At 35.0% G+C, this 12,562-nt stretch overlaps 1 protein-coding gene across 3 annotated transcripts; it reads left to right on the forward strand.

Annotated features, from left to right (window-relative positions):
• The first annotated feature begins 268 nt into the window (after nucleotides 1–268).
• On the forward strand, nucleotides 269–3,570 carry LOC141678824 (putative F-box protein At3g51171). Of its 3 annotated transcripts, none has more exons than XM_074485230.1 (5): nucleotides 269–426; nucleotides 536–2,113; nucleotides 2,302–2,377; nucleotides 2,465–2,592; nucleotides 3,288–3,570. In XM_074485230.1, exons 1-2 carry the CDS (start codon nucleotides 356–358, stop codon nucleotides 1,695–1,697), a joined length of 1,233 nt encoding a protein of 410 aa, XP_074341331.1. In that variant the 5' UTR covers nucleotides 269–355; the 3' UTR covers nucleotides 1,698–2,113; nucleotides 2,302–2,377; nucleotides 2,465–2,592; nucleotides 3,288–3,570. The 3 variants fall into 3 exon arrangements, with proteins under 3 accessions (XP_074341331.1, XP_074341332.1, XP_074341329.1); XM_074485231.1 differs by having other exon boundaries at nucleotides 536–1,855; XM_074485228.1 differs by having other exon boundaries at nucleotides 536–2,377.
• Nucleotides 3,571–12,562: the final 8,992 nt, after the last annotated feature.

Below are 12,562 nucleotides of genomic sequence, written 5' to 3' on the forward strand. Positions count from 1 at the left end.
TGTGTTATTTTTTTGAGTATTCATCTCTGAGACTATAACGTGTGGTGTGTGTGTTTATTGTGGGGTCACAGTACAGAGTAGTTGAGTAATTATTAAGATTGGGTGTTATTAAGGGAAATGGAACTCGTGGCAACCTGGATCCCCGACCCCGGATCTGGGGGTGTTACAGATACTCTACTAAATCAAAATTTAAGAAAAGTATGAGGAAAAAATCAAGACATCAACAAAAATTGAAATAAGCTCCCAAAAAAAACACAAATATAAAAATAAATTTGAGTATAATTTTCACTATAATTGGAGGTGAACATCCAAATCACATAAACCGATCCAAATTATCATTGTTTTGGTTGTATTAATGGCTCTCTCCTTGCGACGCTACAGTTGGTCAGGTGAGACCGGGCATTTGGCTCAACTGTTGAAACAAAGGTAACATCTTTATTTATATCTCTCTCCAGACTCCAAATATATATATATAATTTATTAAATGGGTGATAATTATGTATTTAGCTGATTTAATTTGGTGGTGAATTTTCAGAATTAAGTTCGGAAAACAGAGATCGATGTTAATTGCAATGGGCAAGATTAATGACTTGCCAGAAAGTCTGATTATCGAGATTCTGTCGAGGCTGCCAGTAAAAGATCTGTTACAGTTTAAGAGTGTGTGCAAATCATGGTATGCGATTATTTCTAGCCCGAATTTTGTATCCAACCATCTAAGTAACTACTATAACAACAATGATGATTGGCGTGGTTGTCTCCTTGTTCAAGATTTTATTACACATGCTGAAATTGAATTAGTTGAGTTGTTGGTTGATGAAACTCCTCAAGTTTTAGCTTCTGATAACTTACATGGTATGCCGATGCGTTGCTCTTTTCTTTGTGGTCCTTGTGATGGATTGTATTACGTGTATCAATACGATGGTCGTCGTGCATTGTGGAATCCGGCTATTAATGAGTTTAAACTCTTGCCTGATATAATTTGTAAGCCTGATCTTCCTACTCACTTCACTTATTCTTCGTATGAGGTTTTTGGTTTCGGTTTTGATCATGTTAGCCGGGATTATAAGGTGGTTGTTATGAAAGGTTATTGGGAGGTTAATCCTAATAATAAAAGTGATCTCAACCATCCGGTGTCTGTGCTTGTGTATTCATTAAGGACTGAGTCGTGGAGGTATTGCGGAGATCTGTCTAAAGCTTATGATTTGGAAATGAATTACTGTTACATATATGTGAATGAATGTTGTTACTGGTTGGGATCACAGGATTATAGCTCTGAAGTGATGATTTCTTTTGATATGACTAGTGATTCGTTCAAAGAGTTTAATATTCCAGACTATGCACAGCCAAGTTTTAAGTGTCTTGCAGTATACGACGATTCTCTTGTATTGCTGTCTCTCCATGAGACTAAGAAGAATTTTGATATTTGGACTTGGAGTGAGGGGGGGTGTTGGACCAAGAAATTTACTTTGGGGCCCCTTCCTGATGTTTGGATTCCTGTTGGTCACTGGAAGTGTAACATGCTCATACTGCAATGTGAGGATGGTACGATTTTCTTATTTGATCCTGACACACAAGAAAGGAAAGATCTTGGATTTAAGATCAGCACAATGTGTCGAGGAGTGTTTGCTTACATGGAAAGCCTGGTTTCGATCAAAGATAAGACTGAAGCAGGGCAGCGGCAATCACAACATAATTAAGCCAAGTCATTCATCATCCTCTCCGGCGGATTCATAAGTGTTATGTGTTTCTTTTGAAATAATCGGCTTTTTTTGTGTGTTTTGTGTTACGTTGGTGTTTGGCCCTCTTGGATGAGAAATATTCTAAGTTTGATTTTCCTTTAGGTCCCTGTGAAATGGTACCAAAATTTCTTTTATGTATACCGATGAATTATTTGTTATTATTATTAAAGTCTCCCTAACTGAGGTTTATATGAGAGTGGAATACTGTGTGATGAGTTTCTTTAGATCAGCATCAAGTTCTCTTAAAACCCAGAACGGGCATTTCCCTTTGTGATCGCACTTCTGGACTTAAATAGCTAATCGTGCCAAACAAACAGCTGGTTTGTTTGCAGCTCCTTTAACAAAACTATAGGAAACTTACCAGAGAAACTTAGGTGAGATAACCTCAGGAACATTATTCTCTATTATATTATATATAGGATACAATGCAGCTACATAAGACTATAAATATGAAATAAGGAAATCAGAAGTTTGTTGTCTGAAGTCAGATTACATTCATGATACTTAGAAATCAGAAGTTTCTTGTTTGATGTATTAATTGTTCTTTACCTTTGAGATGTAGCTTGGGTTAAGGAACCTTGATCATGCTAGTGGGAGCAAGGGACAAGGAGATTGCATCCGGGAGAAATTTGTTGCAGGTAAAGCTGATTTGTCAAATGATCACATGTAGGAGGCTAGGACTTCTATTCCTATGTGAACTGAATAAAATCGTTTATCAATTGCAGCTGAAACTGATGAAATAATCAGGTTAAGAGCTGACTTGGCAAAGATGAAGGCTGACATGGCAAAGAAGGAGATGAGTTTTTAAGAACCTATGAGTCCATATATTTGGCAGCTTGATAGACACTGCTCAGTAAGTAACGAATTGACATGTATGAAGTTTCTAAAATATGTAAAATATATAGGTCTTTTGTGGGTTCTTTTCGAAATTATACTGTAGTCTCCTTTAGTGTGGACAGCTCGAGTCGGACCAAGTCCGATGTCTTGACGAGCTTACAGCATTCTTCCCTTTTATCATTTTACATAAAAATGCTTATGAGATGACTTTTGTCATGATAAATTTTTTCCTTTACACGTTCTTATTATCATCATTGAAAGAACACCCTTCAACGTAGAGAAAAAATGACAAAAATATCCCATTTTTGAAAAAAATTAACAAAAATAGCCCTTCTGAAAAAAGTAGTCAATTTTAGCTAAGTGAATACTCCACTGTCAGTTGAGTATTCCAATTTCCAATTTGTATAAGATACTCCACTCGTAGTTGGGTATTTCATATATGGGATACTCCACTGACAGTTGAGTATCTCATATAAAATGAATACTTCACTGACACTTGGGTATTTCTTAGCCTAAAGTTGGCAATTTTTCAGAAATTGGTCATTTTTGTTAATTTCGTATAAAAATAGGCTAAATTTGTCCTTCACCCGAACGTAGACAGCTATATATCACAACCAATTAACTAAAATTTTTAATATAAGTTTTACTATGTTTGTTTCTTATAAACTTGTTATTTAGTTTTAATGAAGTTTAACCAGATTTTATTAACAGTTCTTGTTGGAATGCGTGGTGGATAATGGAGCAGAAAGAACTCCAGAAACAGCATTTTTGAACGAGAATATTAGACTATTCAAGTTGCCAATACAAAAGCTTTGGCCTCCGGATGTTAAATCTCCAAAGTTATACTCTGTCAGATGACTCAAATGTTTTGTGACTTCGTCTTTTTACTTCTCTGTTTTGTAGTCTGAATTGATTGTGGTTGTGGATGTAGTAAATCGCAGATTTGGACATTTGTTGACTTGGGAATTACCGAACTGTATTTTACTGATGGGGATGTGATCGCGCAAAATGCATTTTTTAAATTTTTTAAAGCTAGGTATCGAACTAACGGCAAGTTTGTGATTTCTTTAAAAAATGTAAGTTATAATTTAAAGTTGAAAAGTGTCATTTTATAAGTTATTTAGGTGTTTGGATAATTTTACTTATAAGTTATTTATAAGTTAAGTTGTTAAAGTGTTTGGTAAATCATAACTTATAAATTACAATATTTTGTTAAAAAGTCAAATTTTAATATAATAATTGAATATATTAATAAAAAATTCAAAATGGCAAAATTAAAACACATATATAGAAAAATCACGACTCAACCACTACACTAACTCTTACTTGACAATATATAAAATATTATTTTACATTTTTTCAACATTAAAAAAAGGGTGCTACCTATCATTACAATGATATAAATTATTTATTTTTAATGAAATATTTTTTTAAAGTATCTCAATTAAATCCGAATCCGAAATCTTAAGGGGTCGTTTGGTTCGTTGGGTGGTATCAGGTTGGAATCAGGAATCGGGTTAAGCTGGTATGAGTTTGGAACTTGATATTTGATATCACCTCTGTGGTTCAAAAATGGGATAAAAATGACATCCTCACCTGGTGTTTGGTTGATAAACTAATTTGAATTAAAAATCAAAAGACATTTTATTATATTTTTGTTAATTTATTATTTTAATATTGAAAACTAAAATTATACACGACCACTTGATTTAATCATAATTAGTAATAGTGCTTTTTTGAAAAATACCTAATGCTAAAACTATTTTTACAAAAATACTATAATTTTTTTAAAAAAATTACAAAAATACTTTTTTTATTTGCACAAATACTATATTCCATTTTTTTTACGAAAATACGGTTTTATGCAACTTAATTCAACTATATGCAACCATCGATGAATTTATGTCACGCCATGTAACCTCAAATGCAACAAAAAAACTCGATTCAACTAGTTGTATATGTCCTCTTGATTTTGGCTGATTCCATATTTTTGTAAAAAGATTTAAATGATAGTAAAATCGTAAAAAAAATAATAAAAAGGGCTAGTATTTTTGATAATTTTTCTTATTTAAATATGAGTTTATAAATATTTTTACGTAGTATCTAAGAAAATAAAATATATATTCACAATTTTTATTCATCAATATTGAAATTTGAGCTAAAAAAAAGAATTAAAATTTTGTTAAAAAGAAAGACGAGCTAAAGAAAAAAATAAAATACGTGTAACGAGGTTCCATGAGAAATGATACCTAAGAATTGGACTTAACTCATACCCACCTCTTGGTTTCTGAATCCTATATATCATGGGTTTGAGGAATGGTTTTTAAAACAAAAAAAATTCAATCAAACATATGGTATGATTTTATCTATTCCAACTTGTACCTCATATCCAGAATTGTTGAACCAAACATGACAAATCGGATTTAAATTCTAAAAAAATAATAATAAATCATACATTTCACCAAAATTCTTAACATATTTTAGCACTAATATATTACTAATATATTTTTGACATAATACTTGATTTTATTATTTACCATTATTTTAATTAGACTTAGTACTAAATTCACTTTAATAGAATAGATTTGCATGTCGTGGTTTTGTACACGAAGAGAGAGGGAATGAAAGTGTAATGGAACGTAGAACGGGAATGTACCAGTTGAATCACTTTCTGATTTTTAGCATTTTTAGGAAAATATGGTCGTTGGCTTAAAACCGCCAAAAAGTTAGCCAAAACTTAAAATGACCTTTGAGCTTAAATATGATAAAATGACAGGGTGTCAAACAGGCACTAAACTTGATCTTAAAAAATGAGTTATTTCCAGACTTGATACTACTACAAATTTGAGTTTAGGAAACACAACTTACATAGCATTTTCTGTATACGCTATGCTAGATGAATGCTTACATTGCGTTTTTAAAAAAAAAGACTACGCAAGTTAGTGTAATTAAGATAAGAAAGTAAAAAATAAGGAAAATACTTGAATACCGTTTATACAATGAACACTATAAAAGTAGCAGTTTATACAACATTTTCCTTAAATACTATGTAAGATAACATATTCTAAGAATTTTTCATTTTTTACATGAGTTATTTGCAAAATGCATCACCGTGGTTTGGCCAAAATGCATTTTTTTACCTATACTTTAGATAACTGCACTTTACATCCCCTTACTATTTCGGCGCGACAAATTGCACATTTTTCGTTAAATTTGTTAAAATTCTCAGGGGCATTTTAGGAAATTAAAATATTTAATTATAATTAGATCATTTTTAAGGTTTTTGACCCTCTAAATGATACTTTTCGAAAAAATTTAAAGAACGGAAGTTGTAGAGAATAAAAAGATCATGTTATTGAACCCACTTTTGAGCATGTTATTGAACTCCAAATCAGACGTATGACATATAAAAATCATCAGGAAAACAAGATCTACAACATGCAAGCATCAAATCATACAAACAATCATCCGAACAAAAATTCATATTTTTAATAAAATTAATTCGAAAATAAATAAAAATATAGAAAATAAACCTTGATTTCTGTAGTAAAACGAAGCTCAGAATCTGATTAAACACCTCAAGACCTTTGGATTGAGTACTCGGTCTTTGAAAACAGAGATCAATAACACCTTCGTTTTGCTGTTTGATTCTTGGAAGATTATATGAATATAGGGTTTTTCTCTGGAAAATTATATAATTAACTGTCTGCAAATGATTTTGATACGAAATAAAATACGGGAAAAGACTATTTATAATTACGGAAAATTAGTATCCCGTTGGATCATTCCGGATATAAAATGGTACATTTATTTGTAAAAACTGATCCAAACGGTATCGGTTTTAGGGACAGTTATCCAAACCAGTACAATTTGTACTGCGGTCTTGGTCTCAGCTCCTAGTTACACGTACTACGAGATGATAATTGGGATAGTTTAATAAAAAGCTCCCTTTTATCGAAAATACGAGTTTTATTGATTTACCGAAATGAATATTGTATCGAAAATGTTGCGCCGGGACCCGCGCAGGACAAACCGTACACCGGATTGAAAACGTCGAAACATGGAAAATGCTCGGAATATTGCAATTAGGTTAGGAAGGAGTTCTCGGAAGAGTTTCGGGTTCCAAAAACATAACAACGGATGACGTCGATTGGTTCCCGGTTTTATAAAATAGATTTTAAATACTCAGAAAAAGATTTTATAAATTTTATATGATCCTTATAAATCCATAAATCAACATAAAAATAAATAGGGAGATATGGCAATTATCTATATTTTATTTTTGACATATAAAAATTAAAATACTCAATTAATAATATTTGTAAACATCCAAACATATTTAACACTTAACAATTAATTCACAGAATAGATACTGAACACATATATTAATTATTTATTAGCAAAAATAATTACACGATATATCCCGGATATTAGACCTTAGCTTGTTTATTTTTTTGTTTCAACTGGAAGGCGAGTGCGTATCTTCTTCTAATTTTCATCAGTTTGAAGCCTTCAACAAGATATTGGGTTTTGATTCCCCCTCGACCCTTTCATTTTCCCCCACACTACCAGAACGTCAAAGGACAAATTCTTGCCTCGAAGCTGAAGCTTCACTTTTCGAGGAAATTAAATCATAAGGTTTTATAATGTCTTGTTCTAGCCACGAATCTATTGACGACATCCCTTTGAGCGCAAGGATTGGAAAAAAGAAACTAAAGTGCAAGAAAACCCCCAAGCCACACGTGGTTCAGCAATGGGAGATTGGACTGATAATGAAATCATTCCATAAAATACCAGTACCATGTAGTTGTTTCTTCTCATGACGCGTCTCCTCTCCATGACGCGTCATCTCCTCACAATGAGAGTGAGTTTGAGAAAAGAGCTCATGAAACCGAAAAATATCCCATATTCCAAAAAGTCAAAAAGTTCACTTGAGCATTGGGAGCTAGGTGACGTGGAGCTTGACTTTGATTGGGAGGAGCTTGAGGACCTTCCTGAGGTAGAAAAGAATGTCTGGAGATAAAAAATAGAATAAGCTCACTTGTGTGGGTCTCAACTCTACAGCTACAAACTTGGAGATTAGAGGAAACATGAAATAATATGACATGGAAGGGAATTGGAGCGTCCTCTTTGCAATATGAGGCCACATATATTCTATTAAAAAACTTGAGGATACCTAGGATGGTACTCACTCCAAAGCTTATCTCTCTTTGCGTGGGCGCGCCCTTGAACCCATACATCAAGAAAATTCTAAGTTGGTATGATGTGCCTCCAATTCAACTATCTCCAAACTCATACAAACTAGAATGGGCCTTGTAGATCATGTACCATGACCTAGAGTTGGGCGCGCCCTCCATGAAAAAGTTCAGTTAATTTTTCAGCATTAGGAAGTCTATTCCAGGTTATCACTTCCTGGTCATCAACAAATGGCTAAATAATAAGGGCTTTAATAAGGGAAAGGTCAACCATGGGTGAGATTGGAAAGAGCCATTTTTTTATGTTTATGATGGTAAGAGGGCTCGTGTACATTTCAACTCGGAGCCAAGTAAGTGATATCACAAGGGCGCACCCTAGTTCTCAGGACGCGTCCTTTCCTTCACCAACTATTTCCTTTTCTTTTTTCTAATCTTTTTATTTCCTTCATAGATAAAAGAACTCAAAAGGAGTTAACTGGAAAGAGAAAAAAGAGAGCCAAGAAGGTTTTGAAATACGCTGAACATCAAGGATATGATCACAGAGGCCAACCTAAAGAGGGTTGGTGCTCTCTCAAAACAGGTTGACTATCTTTGCAAATACCGTGAATTCTATAATGGAAAGACTATCCCTACAGCTTATGAAAAAGCTAAGGGATGTAATGTTATAGAGTTAGTTCAGCTTGATGTCAGTAAGAAGGGTTATTTGGAGGAAGGTGACTATTCATTGCAGGACGCATCAGATGGTTTAGGACGCATCGTACAACGAATTCTCTACTTCCCATATATCTGTTGTTATGATTATGAATTACCCTATATAAGATGCATCTTCCGTTGAGGGCGCGTCATAATATATTGCACAAAGTTACTTGTCTCATTTCCTTTTTATATAGAATTGCCGTATCCATATCGTTAACTTTTTTCAAATTTTATAATGCCATATATTGTTGTAGATTAACTGACTATTTTTCTGCTTTAACACATAGGTTGGAAGCGTCGTCCCTTATGGACGCGCCCATATCTAATATTCTCTATATTTCTCTACAGATATGACTTCTCTCCCAAAAGGGTTTGCTATTGGTGCTTCCAGAAAAAAAAGCGGGAAGAACCAAACATTTTGGTACAAAGAATGACCCAAAAGCTAAAGACCCCCTCCTGTTGGGGTCCCTTCTCCTCCTCCAAAAATTACCGACACTACTTTGGTTGATGCTTCAGACAAAGAGGACGCGCGTTGAAGCATCAAAGAACTGTTTCAGATGATCAATCCCTTGTTTGTAAGCACTTGGGTGCGTCCTCCTCTGGCTTTTTTTTAAAAAAGAGGTGAATGGATGGATTTTTAGGACAGACAAACTAAGAAAGCCCTGATGAGGGCTGCAGCTCAGCTCCATCTTCAGACAAAGCAAAATGCAAACATGGCTTCCAGGTTGAGGGCGCGCCTTGCTGTTGCTCAAAACGATAAAGAGAAAAGTTGAAGATAAAGTTTAATCTTTGGAAAAATATCCCACACTATCGACAAATGAAAAGTATGCTAAGATTCTTGAGCTGTAGCTAGAGAAGGCGCTTCTTAATGGGCATGTCACTACTATGGAGAAAGTCATAGATCAAGTTGTTGCTTCGAATTCCACCATGCAAATGGATTTAGACGTCCTTAATGATGACAGATTGCATGGCTTGAAAGAAGAAAAGAAATTGGTGCACCAAGCTGGTTTTACAGCTGGCTTCGAAGAGTGGTGCTCTAGCTTTATAGTAAATGATCCATAGTACACTTTCTCTAAACTTGAAGAAGAGACTCAAAAAATGGGTGAATGACTTCAAAATTAGGGAGCTCATTCTATTAAGAGCAAGAGGATTGCTCTAGGCTTGAAGGAAGATGACGCGTCTCCACAACCCTCACCACTGCAAATCCATCCCGAGCAACCTCCTCAAGGAACCCAGGAGAAACAGTAGAACGTGCCTCCTCAAGGAAGTTTTATGAACAATTACGAGTGCAGGTCCTTTTAAACCTTGCAATTTGTAATTTTATGACTTGGTATTTTTGGATATTTTGGATGATGACTTTCTCAAGGTTTTATATCTTGAATTACTTTGATGCATATTATCCTTTATTCTATCTTCCATGTTATAATGCTTCCTTATATGTCATTGAAATGTTAAGATTTAATAAACCATGTCACCGGATGGGCGCGTCTTCAACATAGGGTGCGCCCTCATTGTGTAAATAAGGTAGCTTATGCAGTATGCTGTCGAAGCGAGGACGCGTCTTCAAATACTTACCCTCATAACATTGATTTATTTATTAATTAATTAATTATTTTTATTATTATTTATTTATTTATTTATTTGCAAACTCCTCAATACAAGCTAAGTGTTGCATTTCGAAGGCGCATCCTCCTCAATACAAGTGTATTACAAGGACGAGTCACACAGTATGGACGCATCTAAGATTTTTTGGAGTATTTGAGCCAACAAACTCAAGGATTATTTTCATGTTGTATTTCTCAGACATTTTGTTTAGATGTGGTGAAATTTCCACCATATATAATGCCCAGGTGAAAGGACACAAAAATAAACAAACAACAATCATTAAGACGTAAGGAAATTTTCAAAGTGTTTATTTATAATGCGCTCCGGTGTCAAAAGTGCACCAGTCCCGTGGCTATTATGCTCTTTGGGGAATTTATTCGAAAATATGATCCTTCAACTAGTTCTAAAGCGGAATAGTAAATGCACTACCCCTAGTCTAGGAGGAATTTTATTGCTTTTAGTTTACTATTGGGGCATAGTCCTACTTAAATCAACTGAAAATATAAATAATAATACATAAGGGGCCTCGGCCTGCCTTACTGATAATACTTCCGAAGATGTTCGACATTCCATGCGCGTGAAACAAACTTTCCTTTCACGACTTAAAGGTGATAGGTCCCCTTTCCACAATATTGCTTTGATTGTACGGTCCTTCCCAATTAGAGCTAAACACTCCATGATGAGGATTCTTTGTGTTTAGCATCACCTTCCTGAGCACTAGATCTCCCACTTTCAACAGTTACCCTTCACTTTCTTGTTCTAATACCTCGCTGCATGTTGTTGATACACTGCAAGCTTTAATTGAGAGTTCTCTCTTGCTTCTTCCAAGAGATCCAGATGAAGCCTTTGTTTAACCTCTGTATCTCCTTCTGCATAATGATCCTTACGGAGGGATCCCAAACCAACTTCCACATGAACCATAGCTTCATATCCATAGGTGAGCATAAAATGAGACTCTCCTATTGTGGACCTCAGAGTTATGTTGTAAGGTCATATGATCTTTAGGAGTTCTTCAGGCCAATTTTCCTTGCGTTCCTCAAGCTTGGCCTTGAGAGTATGTTTTATGATCTTATTGACAGCTTCAGTTTATCCATTATTATGCAGTTGATACACTACTGCAAACTCCTTCTTAATTTTCAAATCCACACATAACTTCCATAACTCCTTGTTATCAAACTATTTCCCGTTATCAGAGATAAGTTTGTAAGGGATCCCAAATCTGTACACAATAGATTTGAATACAAAGTCTTTGATTTTCTTAGCAGTGATGGTCGCTAGTGGCAAGGCCTCGACCCACTTAGTAAAGTAGTCTACCGCAACCACCGCATACTTCACATCTCCTATAGCTTTCGGTAATTCTCCAATAAGATCAATTCCCCACATGGAAAATGCCCTTGGACTCATTTAAAATGTCAAAAGCGTTGCCGACATAGATGAGTAGTTCGCTAAACATTAATATCGATCACATGCTCTAATGAAGTTCGTAGCATCCTCCTTCATCGTAGGCCAATAATAACCTTGGCGTAAAATCTTCATCGCCAATGAGTTACCCCCGAGTGATTGCCATAAATTCCCTCATTTACTTCCCTCAAGATGTAATTTCCTTCTTTCTCATGAACACACCTGAGCAACGGTTGATTGAAACCTCTCTTATACAGTACTTCGTCATACAACATATATACTGTGCTGCCTGGTAGCGGAGTCGTCGGGCCTTGAACTTCTCTTTCGGGAGTGTTCCCTTGTTAATATAGGCAAGAATAGGTGGCATCCATGTTTCCTCAAGAGTTTCATCTTCTTGCATCACCTCTATCTCCGGAATGCTGGGGATATCCTGAATCTCCAAATGTATAGATCCCAATAATACAACTTCCTGCTGAGACCCCATTTTGGCCAAAGCATCCATATTGTTCTTCTTTTCCCTTGGCACACATTCCAGCCTAACCTCCTTAAATTTTTTAAGCAACCGTTGTGTGCACCTTATGTACAATTCCGTTCGCGGTCCTCGAGTTTGAAACCCCCCATTCACTTGGTTTATAACCAACTCTGAATCACTTTTCATAATTAGATTCAGAACTACCATCTCCAAAGCAATCTTCAGGCCAATAATCAGTGCTTCATATCCCGTATCATTATTTGTAGCATAGAACTTGAAGTGATGGTGTAATAACCCCAATTTTTGGGAAATTTTGAAACCCTTATGAATAGTGATTTTGCAGATTATGCTGAATGAGAAAACCTTTCATGCCACACTATATAGGGGTTCTGTTATGGATATTCTGAGATTTTATTAGTACTCTATATGGTATATAAGTGTATGTAAAGATCGTCAGAATCCAATTCCAAACACTTTGATTTTTCCCGGAAATCCACTGGATACGGAAAGAATTGAGTATAAGGTAACAGGATGAAAAGGATTTAAATTAAAGGATTGTAATAGAGGATCATAAAAAGGAATATAATGTATTAAGAAAGGTTAAGGGAACCTAAGTA

This window comes from Apium graveolens, chromosome 8 (assembly GCF_009905375.1).
Source record: "Apium graveolens cultivar Ventura chromosome 8, ASM990537v1, whole genome shotgun sequence".
Lineage (NCBI taxonomy): Eukaryota > Viridiplantae > Streptophyta > Magnoliopsida > Apiales > Apiaceae > Apium > Apium graveolens.